Source organism: Octopus sinensis, linkage group LG1 (assembly GCF_006345805.1).
Source record: "Octopus sinensis linkage group LG1, ASM634580v1, whole genome shotgun sequence".
In the NCBI taxonomy this organism is placed as follows: Eukaryota; Metazoa; Mollusca; class Cephalopoda; order Octopoda; family Octopodidae; genus Octopus; species Octopus sinensis.
This window is the reverse complement of record NC_042997.1, coordinates 58639035-58659103: the sequence shown is the minus strand read 5'-3', so window position 1 is coordinate 58659103 and position 20069 is coordinate 58639035. Positions and strand designations below refer to the sequence as shown.

Genomic DNA, 20069 nt, shown 5'->3' with positions numbered 1-20069 from the left:
TACTTCATGAGCTTTTTTTTAAGATTCATTTTAAACAAAAAAAACTACAACAAATTAATAATATACACTACGTTGTTGTTTATGACTTCTTCCCATCATTCAATAAGTTTTTCGATGACTCGGTGATAGAAATCTCCCGGTCTTGACTCAAAGTATTCGTCCAACTAAGCCCCCAAGTTCACGTAATTATTGAGCGATATACCGCGCAAAGCGTTCGAAAGCGATCGAAAGAGATTAAAATCTGACGGTGCCAAGTCTGGAGAGTATGGAGGTTGAGTCAGCACTTCCAATTCGAGTTCTTGAATGGCGGCTTTGGTCATATTGGCGATGTGAGAACGGGCGTTGTTATGTTGCAGAAGAACGCAATTTCGCCCATTCGGTCTTTTTTGCTGAATTGTTTCGTTTAGTCGGTGCAGTTGTTGAACGTAGAGCTCCGCATTGGTTGTGTTCAAGCAGTTCGTAATGAATTATGCATTCCCACTCCCACCATACACACAACATAGCTTTTCGAAGACGAAGATTTTTTTTTTTTTGCTCAAAGTGTGTGGCACCCAAGCGCCGAGTTTCTGAACCTTGTCCATTGAGTGAAGGTGGTTCACCACAGTTCTTTTATTACTATCCATCTGCTCTGTCAATTCTCTGGTCATTTGACGTGGATTTTCGTGAAAAAGTTGATTCAATCGCCCTTTGTCGACCGGTGTGTGATCCGTCCTTGAGGTCAAAATTCCCATTTTTGAAGAGCAAAAACCAACGGCGGGTGATGGTTTGAGGCCTGAACACATCGATTTAATGTAAAGAGTTAATGGTGTCGAGAAGTTTTGTCCACTTGACATTCCATTTTAGTGATCTGATAATACACAAAAATCAATAAAATTAAAAAATCAAAACGCACTATCTTGTAGAGCAAAACTTTTCTCTTTTAAATAACATCAAACATTTTGCCAATGCGTTTTACTTCTGCGTGCATTTTTTAATTAAAAAAAAACCTTCATTATTATTCCTCAACCCAATATATAAATATATATTCTCTACGCACAGCGCTTTGATTGGTTCCTCCGTTCCCCTTATTTGTGATGAGAGAAAACAGCTTTATATTTTGTGATTTCATGATAATAATATTCTTATAATTTTAGCACAAGGCCAGTAATTTTAGGGGGAACGGGTGGATCAATGACATTGATCCGGTACTTTATTTTATAGACCCCAGAAAGATAAAATGCAAAACTGACTTCGGTTGGTTTTGAACGCAGGACGTTAGGAGTCAGAAAACACTGCTAAGCATTTGTTCGAAACGCTAGCAATTCTGCTAGCTTGTCATCTTCCTTATAGCTAAAACAATTATAATTTAGTTGAAGAATCCTATTTAATCCATATAGAAACAAAGAAATGTAGAAAATGAAGCTAATGATTATTATAGAATTCCAATTACATTTGTATTACTACCTAAGCTGGCCCTCTCGTTCTGTGCTGTTATATATCATAATACTGAAGAGAATCGATGCAAATACAGTCTTTGACGAAAGGTCATTGGAGAGAGAGACAAAAAGAGTAAGAGAGAGGGGGGAATGTTAGACAGACAGAAAGACAGACTGACATACAGACAGAGAAATTGGAGTGTTGCATTGATTCAATGTTTTTGTGCTTATTCTCTGCGTCATTGTATTTTTTTTCTTCTGGAACCAAGAAAAAAGATTTAAACTGAGAAGAAAATATTCTGTAAAGATTTGAAATACACACACACACACACATACATTCATACATACATACATACATACATACATACATACATACATACATACATACATACATACATACATACATACATACATACTACATACATACTTACTTATATACATACATATTAGTGTCTCAGAACATTTTCAATATATTGCATCGATAGTTTTATCATTCTTATGACAGTTTTTCATTAGATATTTTCCACTTTTCTTTCGTAATTCCAATATATTAAGTAATTGCTCTAGGCTTGCTTTTATTGTTTATTGTTTGCCGCCACATGCGGGTGACTTTCTATAAAAATAAAACTACATAGTTTAACAGAGGAGTTAATATTCTAAAGTAGAGTAGAACGATGTAAAATTATATATATATATATATATATATATTTATTTATTTATTTATTTATTATTATTTATATATATATGTATATATATATATACAAGGCTATGTGTAGAAATGTATGAATGTATGAATTTGTTCAAGTATGCATACACAGCAACACATAAGGGAGTAGACATAGGCGTGGCTGTGTGGTAAGAAGCTTGCTTCCCAACCACGTTAGGTAAGTGTCTTCTACTATAGCGTCGGGCCGACGAGAGCTTTGTGAGTGGATTTGGTAGACGGAGTCTGAAAGAAGCTCGTCGTATATATATAATATATATATATATATATATATATTATATATATATATATGTGTGTGTGTGTGTGTTGTGTGTGTGTGTGTGTGTGTGTGTGTGTGTGTTGTGTGTGTGTGTGTATGTCTGTGTGTTTGTCTGTATTTATGCGTGTGTGTGTCTGTGTTTTCCCCTGCCATCGTATGGCAACCGATGTTGGTGTGTTTATGTTTCCATAACTTAGTGGTTCGGCAAAAGAGACTGATAGAATAAATACTAGGGTTACAAAGAATACGTCCTGGGCCAGTAAAACCTATAAGGCGGTGCTCCAGCATGGTCGCAGTCAAATGACTGAAACAACTAAAAGAGTAAAAGAAAATAATAAAAGAATACACTAGACCTTACACTGTGTTTCGATTACCAATTCAATCTGATGAGTGTGGGTAATTAGTATTTGCTGAATCTCACGTTAAGATGCTTAGAAAATAAAAATGAGTCCTAGGACCGAAATCACAACACCCTCGTTGAAAGGGATACCAGTCCATCATAGGAATTCTCATTTACACCTGAGTGAACTGGAGTAACGTGAAATTAAGTGTTTTACTCCAAAATACAACACACCACCAGATCTGGAAATCGAAACCATGAATATACATAGAACCTTGTGTATTATTAAACTGTATTTTAAACTGTATCCAATGTGATTTTCAGCTCAGTGACCACAGATAATAGTTTACTAGTGTGGTTTTATCGGATAGTTTTTAATCTCCTGTTATAATTTGAAACTCGATAATTCGACGATATTTCTAAATAGTCATTAATCCGATATTATTAATAGACAGTTGTCAATCTGGTGTTGTCGTGCAATTACTGAAGTCATATGTTGTCGAGTTATTTATAGAAAGTTGATTCTCCAATATATCTATATGAAAAATACATTTATATGAAAAGAGACTATAAAGAGACTGTTACAAAACTACATTACAAATCAATCTTCCAGGAGTTGGTAAAATTGTTGTTGTAAATGTGGCACTTTAATGCTTCCTGCTCAGAAAAGAAAATAGCAAAAAGACTGTAAGTGAACTACAGTAGAAGCAACAACAGACTTATTGCTGTTTCTATATCACCAGCAGACACATTCCCAGATATGGTGACTCAGTGGCTCCATCCCCGTTATCGTTAGAATAAGGGTTGTTTAAGGATGTTGGTCCCATTAAGCACAAGCCATTCTCCTTCTACCACAAAGTCTGCCAGAAACCCTAGGCTTTATTTTCAACTTGAATCTTGTAGAATTAAAAGTTAGTGATTAGTCTGTAGTTTTTACGAACTTCTGTATCTATATCTTTGCTTGAGTGTTGCTTTCTGATTCAACCACTTTGGTATTTGTAATAGGCACAATACTTTATAAAATTGGTTCGTCATATTGATATAATACATGTATGTGTTTTATCCAAAAATTTGTTATTTTTGTTGCTATATTTCGGGATTGTCATTTGTTTTTCTTGCCAAATAAACGCAAGTACTATATATTCGTTCTTCACCATTATCATTGCTCTAATTTTATTTCCCGTCCATTGTCTGGAAATCTTTCGTCACACATCTGTGACCTCTCCAGCGGCTCTTAAGATGTGGCGAAAGATTTTCAGCATAAAATAAAATAGGAACAATAATAAACGAGTGAAGAACGAATATATCGTGCGTGTGTTTATTTGGTAAGAAAAAATGTCCATCCTGAAATATAACAATATCTTTTTCAACACATGATTTCATATCAGGAATCTTGTAAAACAAATTCATTAACGTTTGTTATATTTCCCATCCAGATAATTTCCAATTGTCTTTTCCTCTCAAGGATTCCATTATATTTTCCACTGTGTTGATATCGTCTTAGGCTAGCAGTGTCATATGATTTAAATTGTCTTTAGGTCTCCGTATTATATCTTTCCTTTAGGTGGCTTTCCTACTTTCTATATTTTTTGTCAAGATATTTTCTTTTACGTATTATTTCTACGTAATGTTTCTGTAAAGGTTTTATTTTGTATTCTCGACACATTTTAGTTTGTTTCAGTTGTTCGATTCGTATTTCAAATCTCTGGATTCTCTATGCTTTTGCCTTCACTACTTGGATAAATTTTCCTTTTAGGATTATATGATTCTGGTCTTTAATTTTAGGCTTTCTACGTAAATTTTCATTTTTGCACCTTTGCCTTTCATCTTTTCGGTTTCGATGAAATAAAGTAGTAGCTAAGTACTGGGGTCAATGATATCGGCTAACACTTTCTTTTCAAAATTACTGGCTTCGTGTCTAAATTAGAAGCCATAATTAGTTTGTGAACCATTAGTGGTTGGTAAAGAAATTATTATTATTATTATTATTATATTATTATTATTATTATTATTATTATTATTATTATTATTATTATTATTATTATTATTATTATTATTATTATTATTACTACTAAGGCGGCGAGCAGCTAGAATCGTTAGCACGCCGGGCGAAATGCTGAGCGGTATTTCGTCTGCGTTACGTTCGGAGTTCAAATTCCGCTGAGCTCGACTTTGCCTTTCATCCTTTCGAGGTCGATTACATAAGTACCAGTTACGCACTGGGGTCGATATAATCGACTCAATCCGTTTGTCTGTCCTTGTTTGTCATCTCTGTGTTAACCCCTTGTGGGTAGTAAAGAAATAGGTATTTCATCTCTCTTCGTGTTCTGATTCAAAAGCCGCCATGGTCTATTTGTCTTTCATCCTTTCGGGGTCGATAAAATAAGTACCAATTGAGCACTGGGGTTGATGTAATCGACTAACCCGTCTCCTGAATTTGCTGGCCTTGAGTCAAAATTTGAAACTATTATTATTATTATTATTATTATTATTATTATTAATGTTGCTCTCGTTATGGCAGTGCGCCTGTAGAATCGTTAGCACATCGCATAAAATGGTTGGCAGCATTTCCTTTGGCTCTTTGCGTTTTGAGTTCAAATTCCACCGAGGTCAACTTTGCTCTTCATCCTTTCGGAGTCGACAAAAAAAAAATAAATAAATACTGGGATCAGTTAAATCGATTTACTCTCACCTTCTAAAATTCCTGGTATTATACCAAAAGCTGGTCTTTATTTTTAATAGTAGTAGTAGTAGTAGTAGTAGTAGTAGTAGTAGTAGTAGTAGTAGTAGTTGTAGTAGTTGTTGTAGCAGCAGCAGCAGTAGTTGTCGTAGTTTACTCCTTGTTTGCTGCCATCACCTCTGTTATGCTGTAGAATGCTCTGTGTTACAACTATATTATTGTTTTATTCCGTTTCTGTGTTATATTCTTTGCAGTGTGTGTTTTGTTGTATTATTTCATCTTCGCATTTCTATGTTAATGCCTTCATGTCCAGAAATTATTGGATTGCTCTTTAAAATATCTGGTTGTGCGCTTAATTTATACTAATCATTTGTACTAATCAATTTATACCAACCAAAAGCTGGGATTGATTTTTCATCTGATTTGATATGTCAAGCCCCACTTACAATTTGGTAGAATAAAGAGCTTTTATAACCTGTAAATATTCGATTCAAGCCTTTTAAACTTCTAACGAGTTTGTAATTGTTATTTTGTTTTTGACTTAGCGGTACATGCTGAGATTCTGTCTTGTGATGTGGATCCGTTCGGTTAAGTAGCATTGCTGAATTGTTTGCGCGTTTATTTTTCACTTCTAAAGTGTAGGGTAATCATGCTGGTACAAAATGTTTATAAAACTTTAGTTAATATCTCATTACAATAGAAACAGCATTCTCTGTCAGTAGCCGCTGTCTTTTCTTTTCATTATTTTCTTTCTCAGTAGCTTAGAAAGTGTCATAAATGAATGTTGAACAGACAAGCACGCGATAAAATTAACATTAAAATGAGCAGTAAAGCAGAACCTTTAATTATAAAGACAATGACACTAACAATCTCGTGAAAAGTCATTTCAGCTATTTACATTTTCGAGAAATGCAATTTTCTTTACGAACACGTGTTGTATTTAAAACTACTCTTTTTTATTGACATAGCTTTCTTCGAGGCAGCTATTTCCGTTTCTTTTACTAACAGATGTTTCCCCTTTCGTCAATTCTGTCGTTTTGCCGTTATTAATCTGTTGTTTTGGTTTTTATGTTAAATTGCTTTCATTCCGTGTTTTGGCTTTTGAGTTTCTTCTTGAGATTTGAAAGCCACGTATTTTCACTGAGACAATTGCATCATTGTAAGTCACATTATTATTATTATTATTTATTATTATTATTATTATTATTATTATTATTATTATTATCATTATTATTATTATTAATTATTATTATTAATTATTATTATTATTATTATTATTATTATTATTATTATTATTATTATTATTATTGAGTGAGAGAGTATTATTATTATTGAGTAGCCCATCCCGCTCAAAAGGTCCCTGAATAAGAGTTGTTTAAGGATGTTGAACAAAACACCCACGTTTCCAGAGGTGAATTATCCGAACCTCAAAGAATTCCTCTCAACACATGGATATGACGCTCCCCAGCTACTTCTGCTCGTGATCAGAGATGCACATATCATCAGCCACTAAGGAGCATGCTCACTAAAGGAAAGCAAATCTGTGGTATTGAGCAGAATACTTGGTGTAGCCTATCTTTTATACCAAGACATTCTTCCGGAGACAAAAAATAAATCTGCGCCAGGTGAGTATTGGAGTCGATGTAATCGAGTAACCCCTACCCCGAGATTGCTGTCCTTGTGCCAGAATTTGAAATCATTATCACTACTACTACTACTACTACTACTACTACTACTACTACTACTACTACTACTACTACTACTACTACTATTGTTACTGATGTTGTCATTACTCTAGAAATTGTAGTTATCAATTTCATTATCATTATTGTTACCGTTTAAATTAAATCAACAACTGAAAAATTAAAATTTCAAAAGGAAATTTATTCTGTTTTGATAAGTGATCTGTTTTGATTTGTAATAAATAATAATTTAATAAACAAACTTTAGTCATACAATTTGATTGTCATATATCAGAGGCATCGCCTTCCAAGAATTTTAATTTACAAACATTAATTGTGCTAATAATAATAATAATAATAATAATAATAATAATAATAATAAATGCCCTGATGCAGTACCAGACAGTAGTTCTCATGCCTTCTGATCTTAACTGATTGGAAGTGTTATCATGTACATTGTTTTGTCTTGGTATAAAAGATGGGATACAGCAAATATCCTGCTCAATACCACAGATTTGCTTGTCAGTTGTTTGACCTTAACCAGTTGAGCATGTCCCTTAGTGGCTGACGATATGTGCATCTCTGATCACAAACAGAAGTAGTGGGGAGCATCATAGCTGTGTGTTGAGAGGAATTCTTTGGGGGTTGAATAAGTCACCTCTGGAAACATGGGTGTTGCGTTCAACATCCATAAACAACCCTTATTCAGGGACCTTTTGAGCGGGATGGGCTACTCGACCAGAAAAAATTCTAACTGAGCCCCACCTGCAAGATCATGCGCTGCTTATCTTGATATGAGATCACCATGTCGCGCACATATGGTTGTGATGCATGTGCCTGGTGTACCCTCATCAGACGAGTTGTCATAATGGGTTTACTGAGCTTCGTATATTTTACCCCAGTGTCACTTTGGTGGCATGCACTGCTCTCTCACTCAATAATAATAATAATAATAATAATAATAATAATAATAATAATAATGATGATGATGATGATAAGTATGGCGAATTGGAAGACGGACCTGACAGCATACGGAAGAAGTTTAGGGACAGTAGAAATTAGGAGGGGCATCTTCCAAGGGGACAGCGTGTCCCCACTGATCTTTGTACTGTGCTTGATACCACTGACACTGATTCTGATGAAAGCAAATGCTGCATACGTATTCAAAAGCCGCCAACAAAAAGTCATTGTTCTTCATGGATGACCTCAAACTTTATGGTAAAGATGAAGCTCAAGTCAGTTCCCTCGTTGATACGGTGTATACCTTCAGTGCTGATATGTGTAATTGCTGTCGCTAAAGTGAAACCCCCAAAATAATAACAAAAATTAAAAACAGATGAATAGTGACAGACGACTAAAAGAAAAAAGTATTGATTAAAAGCGAAAAGCTGAATGGGTGTGTATGTGTGTGTTTGTATGCAAATATATAAAGAACGGTGGTCAAAATTTTGGAACGAACAAGCTGGTCTTTGGGAGTGGCTGATAGGTATGTATCAGTGTATATGTCTGTGCGTATGGGTATGTTTATATGTATATAATTGCGTGTGTTACCGTTATGAATTCCTTTCTGCGATTGAACTTAAACTGATCCATGGCTATTAAAGACCCAACCACACACACGCACATGCATTTGTTTTAGGTTTTGTACCCATTTGAACTGTGAACATACACAAGATAACGTGGTAAGTTTTAAGTTCTGAACTTTTAATTTTGAATTTGTTTTAATTATAAAATTACACCTCAGCTGAAAACACAACTTTTGGCTTTTGGAAAATAGAACATTTTCCTTCTCTTTCTATAATTTTTTAAGTTAGAATTTCTCTGTTTTGGTCAGGATTTTCCAATTTCTTGTGTCAAGCAATGGACAAAACTATTAAAAATAAAATTCAATTCATAGAGCCGAACAAAATCAAAAATATTAATTTTAACCGTAATGATGGACAGGAGTAAACATTTCTCCTTTCCTTAATACTAACAAGATCAAAGTGTGAGGGAGATTTGGCTGTTATTTCGAGCAATTTGAACAACCACACTGAGAGTACCGCATTGGCTCATTTGTTGATGTGTATAAGTCAACAAAAACTAAAGGAAAAAGAGACACTAGCAAACATACGCGCACATGATAGATCGGTAGCCACTACACACATTTTTTTCTCTCTTTGTTTCTCTCCTTGTTTATTTTCTCTGTATCCCTTTCTGTAGAAGAGCGTAGGCTCGAAACGTAAAGGACTTTTTCAATTCCTGAGCGTTATACTAATACATCTGTTGTTTTGTACACCACCTGTCTTCGTCTTTTGTTCTTTTCGTGAATTCCCCCTATATATATATATATATATATATATATATATATATATATATATATATATGTGTGTGTGTGTGTGTGTGTGTGTGTGTGTGTGTGTGTGTGTGTGTGTGTGTGTATGGCGTAATTACAGATGTCTTCATCCCCACCCACATCCTGAGAAAAACCCTATCAACTGAAATGCATCTGCCCATACCACTTCCCCTCCCCAAATCTTTCGGTCAAACTATACCATCCCTTATCTATCACTCGCCCTAGGTGTGTCTCGGTGATTGATTGTAAAAAACATGCAGATTAAAAGTAAATAATGATAATAATAGTAATAACAATAATAATAATAATAATAATAATAATAATAATAATATAATAATAATAATAATGATAATAATAATAATAATAATAACAATAATAATAATAATGATAATAATAATAATAATAATAATAATAATAATAATAATAATAATAATAATAATAAGGAATATCTAAGTGAATTCCGAATACAACCAATTTCGGAATTAGAGATAGATATACAAGAAACAAGCACAGAAAAAGCTAGGCGCATGAAAACCCGTGCCAAAACTGCGGCCTTAGATATTCTGAATAATAAATGGCAAGAAAAACCTCTGTGTGGCAAATACCCAAAGAGAGCGAATAATGCAGATATCGACAAAGCCCTGACCCAACAATGGCTAATGGCCTCTGGCTTAAAATCTGAAACAGAGGGGTTTATCATAGCAGCTCAAGATCAATGCCTACCAACAAGAAACTACCAGGCCAACATATTAAAGAACGGCAGTAGCCCAACATGTCGTGTATGCCGACAACAAAATGAAACCATTGACCATGTTGTCTCCAAATGCAGTCTTCTAGCGCCTACAGAGTACCTCAGTAGGCATGATAGAGCTGCACAATATATTCACTGGGTAATTTGCAAAAACCTGGATTTGCCCCATGAAAAAAACTGGTGGGAACACAATCCACCTCCTGTGCTTGAAAATGACCACATCTCACTCCTCTGGAACTTCACCATTCAAACTGACAGGAAGATAGATGCAAATAGGCCAGACATTATATTGAAAGACTTCAGACAAAGAACATGCCTCCTCATTGATATGACTGTCCCAATCGATATAAACGTATCTGTCAAGACCTACCAAAAACTGAGCAAATATAAAGATCTTGAAATAGAAATCAGCAAAATGTGGAAGCTGAAGACTAAAACAATACCTGTTGTCATAGGTGCCCTGGGAATGATAGCGAAAGGGACTGATTGCTACCTAACTCAGATACCAGGAAACCCCAAAATGGCAGAAATTCAAAAGATAGTGCTCATGGGAACTGCTCATATCCTACGCAAAATACTCTCTATGTAATCCCAAGGTTTAAAACAAACTTTTTATTTATTTATTTATTTATTTATTTTTTATGTATTAGACATTCACTAGTACAACACCAAAAAAAAACAAAAAAAAACAAAACAAATATATGGCACAGAACTTCCAACCTGTTGTCTCTTGAGGTCTCTGGGTGAGACTTGGAGCCAACTTGTACAGACATAAAGCAAAAGTCAAACATAGAATAATAATAATAATAATAATAATAATAATAATAATAATAATAATAATAATAATAATAATAATAATAATAATAAAGATGTGGGATTTTACAATCCAATGTAACTCCCTAATCGAGACTCGGAGACCAGATATTGTTGTGGTAAATAAAGGAAAAAACGGAACCAAGACTATAAATATTGCAATACCTGGAGATGCGCGCATAAATGACAGAGAACTAGAAATGATTGAAAAGTACAGACTACTAAATAGCGAAATTGCAAGAATGTGGACTATGAGGAGAATGTTTGTTATTCCAGTAGTTGTAGAAACACTCGGAGCACTAACAACCAAATTCGAGAAATATGTCAGAGAAATCGGAATTGACTTAAGAGTAGAGCAAGCCCTCAAAACAGCACTACTGGGGACAGCTGGGATTTTGAGATTGGTACCAAAGCTTATAAGGTGCGGAAAGAGACCTTGTGAGATCTCTGACAGCAGGCTGCTGTCCGCTCTCACAGAATCTACTAGAGCAAACAAGATCGAACCCTCTGAGAAGAAAAACAATAATTTTAGTAATTTTAGTAACTTATAATCTTAAGGCGATGGGCCAGAACCAATACGCATTTCAATTTGCGTACACCTTTCAATCCAATACTTCTTTTCAGACTATGTTCTTCGTATAAGTTCTCCCTCTTCTTTCCCCTTGTTTGTCAGTGTTGATAACTTCAACTCTCACATCAGATTATTTGCGAGCCCTTGAGAATACACCATGGTCGAATACAAGTTCAGGCAAGAACAGCCCCACTTTATCAAATGTCTGCTCTTTTAATTTATTGATAGTCATTGCATATGACAGGCGAACGGGAAACTAGTTTCTTTCTAAAGTGAATGGTAAGTTTGGGATGCTCATACGTTAAGTGATAGTTGACATAAAAAACTTAGATTCAATTTAAAAAGTATAACTTTTCACAATGCACTCCCCATCACCATCACTACCATCATCCTTTCCCCCTTTCTCTCTGTCTGTTTGCCTGTCAGTCTGTCTCTTTCTCTCTACATTTCTTTAATTTCTGCATCAAAACACCACCTGTCTGCTAAAATTACATTCCTAACTCTCCTCTATATCACTACCTATAACTAGCTTTTTAACCACGTAATAAATATTACGTTCACCCAACCACATGTCCTCTCCCTCTATTTCTCTCTCTCTCTTTCTGCTTCACTCTTTACTCTATCCAATTTTCCCCCTTTCATTTTTCTCTCTCTCACTCTTTCTCCCTTCAACTAATCGCGTGAAAGCTTTACAATTACGTTCCCTCTACCTCCCGTAATGGACGCTTCTCTTTCCCTTTTTTTTCTTTTCGCTTCTTTTTCTCTAAGCCCGCTAAAGCGTTACCGACGGACTAAGTAACGCAATGACTGTGTGTCTGTTTGTATGTCTGTGTTTGTCCCCCCCCCATCGTTTGACAACCGATGCTGGTATGTTCACGTTCACGTAACTTACGTCCCCGTAACTTAGCGGTTCGGCAAAGAGGCTGATAGAATAAGTCCTGGAGTCGATTTGCTCGACTAAGTGCGGTGCTCCAGCATGGCCGCAGTCAAATGACTGAAACAAGTAAAAGAGTAAAAGTGTAAAAGAGTAAAAGAGTGTACAGTGACAGTCAGCTTATCTAAATTTCATTTGATTTCAATATGAGACAACGTGCGATAATAGAATCGTTTTATCGTATGTCGTCCATCTTTTGTCATCTGCACTAGTTGCATACGTGCTCGAAGCTTACTAACGTCCTACACTTGGATTCCTGGATCGTACTTACCTACACACACACTGACATACACACACACGCACGCGCACACATACACACACGCACACACACACACAGACACACACACACACACACACGCACACACACACACACACACACATATGATTAGCGAAACGGGAAACCGGTCGACTATCACAATACTCTACCTTTCAAAATATATTAAACTATGTAAACTTTGTGCATTTTCCTTCTTTTATTATATATTTTTGCATTACAACTCACCACATAGGGATAATCACTTCATCGAAGTATATATATATATATATATTTATATATAGTATATTTACTATATATATATATATATGCATATACATACATACATACATGCATACATACATACATACATACATACATACATACATACATACATACATACATATATATATGATATATGTATAAAATTATAATTTTATACATATACATACAGTTAAGTTTTGGCTGCTATTACCAGCGTGGTAGTATCTCTTAGATACCCTAAATTATAATTTTAATAATAATTATTGCGTTTGAAGGTTTTTATTCCCATGCTTGCCACCTGATAAGATCGGTATTTAAATATCGATCTTATCCTTATTTATATAAATTATATATATGTATATTATGTGTATATATATAATATATAATATATATATATATTATATATATATATATATATATATATATATATATATATATAATATATATACATGTATATACATATGTGTACATTTATATGTGTTTATATTTGTGTGTATATATATATAATATATTATAATATATATATATATTATTACACACACACACATATATATATATATATATATATATATATATATATATATATATCCATACACAAGGGGGTGGAATTCAAAATGGTTTATAATTAAGAGAACTGCCAAAGGATTTAGTTGATAATGTAACACAACTAGCAATTATTTCAAAATAACATGGGAATTTTTTTATGAATATTATTACCAAAAACATCGTTTGCAAAGGTGACGATTAATTACCCGATTAAGTTATCAATGCTATAGAATATAAGTGTATCTAACGGCAGAACGCCATCATATTCAGACAAACACCTAATTACTTCATTTTGGCGATTATTAAGAATTATCTCTTGACAGAGAAATGGCATTGTTAGTTTCTATTGTTAGCTTCTATCAGAAGTCTGAATATTTCCATGTTGTTTTCATCTGTATGTTTTCTGCCGTTGTTGCAATGTGCTTTATTTGAAAGAAAAATGTTTATATTATATAATTTATTCAATCCCGCATATTTATTTTATTGACTCTTGTTAAAAGTATAAAAAGCAAAAAATACATTCTTACGAATATTTAACGGGCCTGGGTTATAATGCATTATAACATCAAATTTAGTTGTGATTGTCTTTCGAGCAAATGAGTGAAACTTGGGTAGATAAAAATAATAATTTTAATTAATATCCAATAAAATACGACAAATGCTTCAAGATTTTCCCTTTAACTTGAGATCCTGGGATTCAACTCAGTAAACCTCTAGATTTAATTGCTTTCCCCTCCTTTCACTTCCTCTGTGTGTTGTGTGTTGGGGCGGGGTACTCTTTTTGTTTTGTTGTTCGAAGTATAAACATAACAGCATTCGGTCTTAAGAGTTAGGCATGTCTTAATAATCATAGTTTGTAATTTTGTACGTTACTAACAAATAGTTGCATTACTTTTCGAAATTGGTACAGGTATAGTTGTGCAGTTACGTTGCTCGCCTTGTAACCACTTGGTTTTGTGTACAGTCTTACTGCACAACATCTTGGGCAAGAATCTTCTACTACTATAACCCTTGGTCGACCTTGTAAATAAATTTGGTAGACGGAAACTATATGGAATTCCGTCATATATGTGTTTGTATGTATGTCTTTCTATTTTTGTTTGTCCCTACCACCCCTTGGGTACCTATGTTGGTTTATTTACATCACCGTTATCTAGCGGTCCGGCAAAAGAAACCGAGAGAACAATATAAGAAACTGGGTTCGATTTGTACAACTAAACTCTGCAAAGTACGTTTCAGCGTGGCTGCAGTCTAAAAGATAGACCAGTGGTTTTCAACCAGGGTCCAAATAAGATGGTTTGGGGCCCACGAAACAAAATAGTAAATTGGTGATCCACATTTGTATTTTAAGGGCCTCCGAAGAAAAATTTGCTTTACATAAATGTATTGGTATATATTGGAAGAAACAGCGAGGTTTCTTTCTTTAACGTTTTACTTAGTACAGCTTACACAAGTTAACGTGTGAAAAACAAAATAGAAATTTTCTAAGAAACTTCTATAAAACTAATTTTTAAAACATTGAATGGTTAAGGGGCTCCACCAGAATAAAATAGTAATCAAAGAGTCCACAGACAAAAAAATTGTTAACAACCCCTGAGACGAGAGAAGATACTCAACCCTTCTTTAGTACAGGTGAAGTAACGTTTTCTTATAGAAAACCAGATATATTTCATCAATTATTTCTCTTTCGTTGTTAATCTTCATCCTCTTTAACGGCTGATTTTCAAGTTATAAGAATAAAATTGAAGTTTTGGCTTTTAACTTCGTCTAGTTTTACATAATTTCCATTGAAATTTTTGCGCTGTCAATCGACTTGCAGGCAGCCAAACATACACTTCAGCTAGAAGGAGTTCTCATAATTCTTGATGGCATAGACTTTCATTGTACAATCCGTAGTTTGCTGATATTCAGTGCTTATATTATATTTATCTACGGAAAGGAATTTCTTGATTTAGAGTTATTATAATCTATATAGCAGACTATGAAGAGACATACGCCATTTATAAGTCAGCAAAGTAATCTGTTTTTGCTAGCTTTATGTTGAATTGACATTTCAGCCATTATCCTTGGAAACTATGCCAGCAGCTATAGTCGTTAAAACAGAGTAATGTGTAAATTTGTATGTGCATATACATGCATATGTATAATATATATATATATATATATATATATATATATATATATATATATATATATATATATATATATGTATACACATACATACATACGTACATACATACATACATACATACATACATACATACATACATATATATATTGGGTTGGCAACTAAGTTCCCGCCGTTTTGCTAAAATGACGAGCAAGCAAACTAGCGGAGATTGTGGCGCGTTGATATTTGTTGTCACTTAAAGCATGCAGAACCCATGCCCCATACTTCTGAACCTTTCCTATCGAGTGAAAATGCTTCTCTATAGCAGTATGGGAGCATTCCATTTCCTCTGCCAGTTCTCTTGTCGTTTGACGAGAATTTTCGTGTAAAAGTTGGTTTAATCACTCTTCATCGAACTCAAATGGACGGCCAGAACTAGGTGCGTCTTTGAGGTCAAAATTTCCATTTTTGAACTTGGTTTACCGATCACAAGCGGTTCTTTCAGCTATGGCACCTTCTCCATACACAGCACAAATGTCGCGAGCAGCTTTTGTGGCCTTAGAACCTTGATTAAAATCAAAAAGGAGATGTCAAAAATGCTCGTATTTCTTAACTCCACATTCCAATTTAATGATCTGAAAATAAACAATTAACTTGAAAAAATTAACTAGAAAAAACAAAATAGATTTCAAAATTTAAAAAGACGGCGGGAACTTAGTTGCCAACCCAATATATATATACCTATATATATATATATATATATATATATATATATATATATATATACATACATATATATATATATACACACATATATATATACACACACACATATATATATATACATACATATATATACATGTATATATACATACATATATATATATATATATATATATAATATATATATATATATATATTATATATATATATATATATATATAAATATTTATATATATATATATTATAATGAGGCAGTCCGGTTTATGGGGTTACCCTGGGTTTCCCGTCCACAAGGGGCTTGGGGTATCGTCTCAGACCTCTAACCTGTTGGCCTAAGACATCTTCAATATATACAAGGGGAAATGTTATTTACCTCTTCATATTTTGAAGAGGTCTTAAGCCAACAGGTTTGGGGTTTGGCGATACGCCGTAAGGCTAAGCCCCTTGTGGACGGGAGACCCAGGGTAATCCCATAAACCGGCCTCTCCCATTATAATATTAACTGCTCTACATCTTAGAGTGTGCTTCTCCAGTTTTATGTTTTTCTATTAGGTTGTCCTAAAAATGATGGCCAATTTCAGAAACTGTTATGTCGCACGTTCGGATGCCTTCTCTCAACTCTGCTTTCGACTATAGTCTACTCGACTCCACTCAACTCTGACCGCTACTCAACTGTTCTCTGACGACGTCTAGACTTCTCCCTCTATATCTACATTTTGGTCTTCATCATCTGGGGGCGTCCACACAACAGAAACATAATTTTATTCTGGAAAAATTAACAATAGAAATGTTTTGATTAGTCAAAGTATTAGCCGTGAACATCTATGCACCTCTGCCATCGATGAACAAGATCATTTGTGCCTCGTTTTTAGAAACTTATTGACTTTACTATTTTCCTCTCGTTCTGGTCTAACGTCTCTCCATGTTTGTTTTCGTTCAGTTTCCTTGTATGTTTTAACTGTCATGTTTTTGAACCCTCCATAAATGCTAAATTTTATTTTAGAATTTATAGGAGCAACTGTCTTTGAAAACTCATATTGTCGCTGAATGCTCGAAATGGGGAGTAGATAGACAGCCGGCAACTGATGAAGGGTCCTTTCTCTGTGTTTACTTGTCCTGTTTTCCATTTTTTCTCGTTGTTTACGTATTTCATGTTGTTGTTGTTTGCACCGTTGGTGACGTCCCGTACCCCGTACTCACTCACTCTCTCTCTCTCTCTCTCTCTCTCTCTCTCTCTCTCACACACACACACACACATATATATATATATATATACTATATATTATTTACTATCTATTATTTAATTAAACGCCATGCAGCCATTTCCAAGAATATATATATATATATGTATGTATGTATATGTATATACATACATGCATGCATACATACTATATATACACATATACATATGTATAAAGCATAAGTACATACAAATGTATATGAATAGATAGATAGATAGTTAGCTAGCTAGCCAGATAGTTAGATAAATAGATAGATAGATAGATAAATAAATAGATGGATATATATATATATATATATATATATATATAATATATATATATATATATATATATATAGAGAGAGAGAGAGAGAGAGAGAGAGAGAGAGGGAGAGAGAGATAGATAGATAGATAGATAGATAGATAGATAGATAGATAGATAGATAGATAGATAGATAGATAGATAGATAGATAGATAGAGTGCTGATCTTGTTTGGATGTGCCATTTCTATGTTTTATTGTACCTCTTGACGACCATCATAGTCAGTGACTGACTACTCATATAGCTCCTTTTCTTTCAGGCATAAATGTCACTTGAATGTCCCAGTAACATCACTTACTTCCACATTGTTAAATATCAAACCACCATTGAGATATATGGAAAAGAAGGAGAGAGAGATTATGGAGGTAGAGAGTTATTTAAGAGATGTCGAAAAGTGTAATGCTTAACTATTTCTTTGTCTTTTGCTGTATTTTTTTTCCGTTTGCAGAAAACATTGAATGTTTTAAACACTGTATCCCTGCGTATGAGCTCCTATGTGGTCGTTCAGTTTTTTAGAAATAATAGCAAATTTGATTCCATCTATAAATATGTCACTGAAATAATTTAGATTTGGAATGTAATACTCTTGAAAAAATAAGTGAGGTGAACATGGCTTGAAAGTTTTTGAACCTAGGTCTGCTGACATGTGGTTAAACAATCAAATCAGTGGTTCTCGACGAGGAGGGAGGACATATGGCCCTTAAGGGTCAATATAAGATATTTTTGTTAAAATTTATGTGCAATAAACTGGATATAACCCCACAATGCAAAAAATATTTTAACAGTTCTTTTATACAATTCTTTTATCTTTTAATTGTTTCAGCCATTATACTGCGGCCATGCTGGGGCACCGCCTTGGAGAAGTTTTTAGTCGAATGAATCGACCGCAGTACTTATTTTCTTTAAGCCTGGTACTTATTCTATCGGGTCCTTTTAATGAATAGCTATGTTACCCACCAATGGGCTCCATATGGCTCTCCATTCTCGGATAGGAAGCTTTGTGTAAGTTCGCACGATCATGACGTGTGTTGATGGAAACTGAATAAGTCGACTCCTCTCCTCTCGTTAATTCATATTATATCATCCCAGGCCCCACAACTCACTAATGTATCCACTCTGTATTCTCTAGAGGTTGGTGTTCTGGAGAACTGTCCTTGCACGTTGTGCTTGTAGTCCCCATTATAGAACAGTTTAAGTGGAAAGTTAGTGGCATCAATCACAGCTATTTGGAAGTACTTGGAAGTCTACAAATACTATAGTTTGAGATGCTTCCTTCAACATCCTCGTTAATTTCTCCCTAAAAAAAAGGTAGCAACATGTAGCCATTAATGCTCGAGATTCAAATGATGCAGAATTAGCAATACTTATTAAATTCTCCGTGACTTATAAAATAGGTACCAGGTATACTAGTCTCCATTCAACAGAGTGTCTAGCAAAGTTCAGCATGAATATCATTATTAATCGGGTCCGAAATGGATTGAGATTTTTGTGCACATGTCAAATCGAATCTCTCTACGGGACACAAAAGCAAATAGAGACTGTTCGTTTACACTTTTCACGGAATTAGACCTTTCGTTCTCTCTACAAGCTTGGTACCTTGGCACGAAAATGGCCTAAATACAAAACGTTCTCTCACTAACAATACAAATTTTCTGGGTAGCTATATATTTGACAGGGCGTTAGATTATTCAATCTTGCACGTTTATGGTTCGTTGCATTAACGATATTATTTATAAATATATTTGAGATATTGCTACTATTTATAAAATAGAGTGCAGTGAGGCCAAGAAATCATTTGTGCAATTTAGAGATGAATGTATATTCCCAAATCAAAATACCGATATACATATGGATGAACAACTGTACTGCTTTGAAAATAATATATTGTACTTCGAATTCAGACTTGTGTTCGGGAATGTCAAATTCGAATAATTAGATATAAGTATTAGATGTTATAATCAGACGTAATACTATCTCATTGGTATTGAAAACAGTAATAATCTTCTTGCCTGCACTCGTGTGATAATATCGATAATTGAATTAACGATCTTATCCTTATTTATATTAATTTTTATTTATTTCGTCATTATATTTACTGCGGTTGATATTTTGACCATATCGCACGAGG

At 34.2% G+C, this 20069-nt stretch overlaps 1 protein-coding gene across 1 annotated transcript in view; it reads left to right on the top strand.

Moving 5' to 3' along the window:
• The first annotated feature begins 265 nt into the window (after positions 1-265).
• The window catches only part of LOC118767619, a 187474-nt gene continuing 167670 nt past the window's right edge, over positions 266-20069 (top strand). The window contains exons 1-2 of the mRNA XM_036512656.1: positions 266-455; positions 8682-8782. Coding sequence (XP_036368549.1) covers positions 266-455; positions 8682-8782 — 291 coding nt within the window. The remainder of the gene's footprint in view (positions 456-8681; positions 8783-20069) is intronic.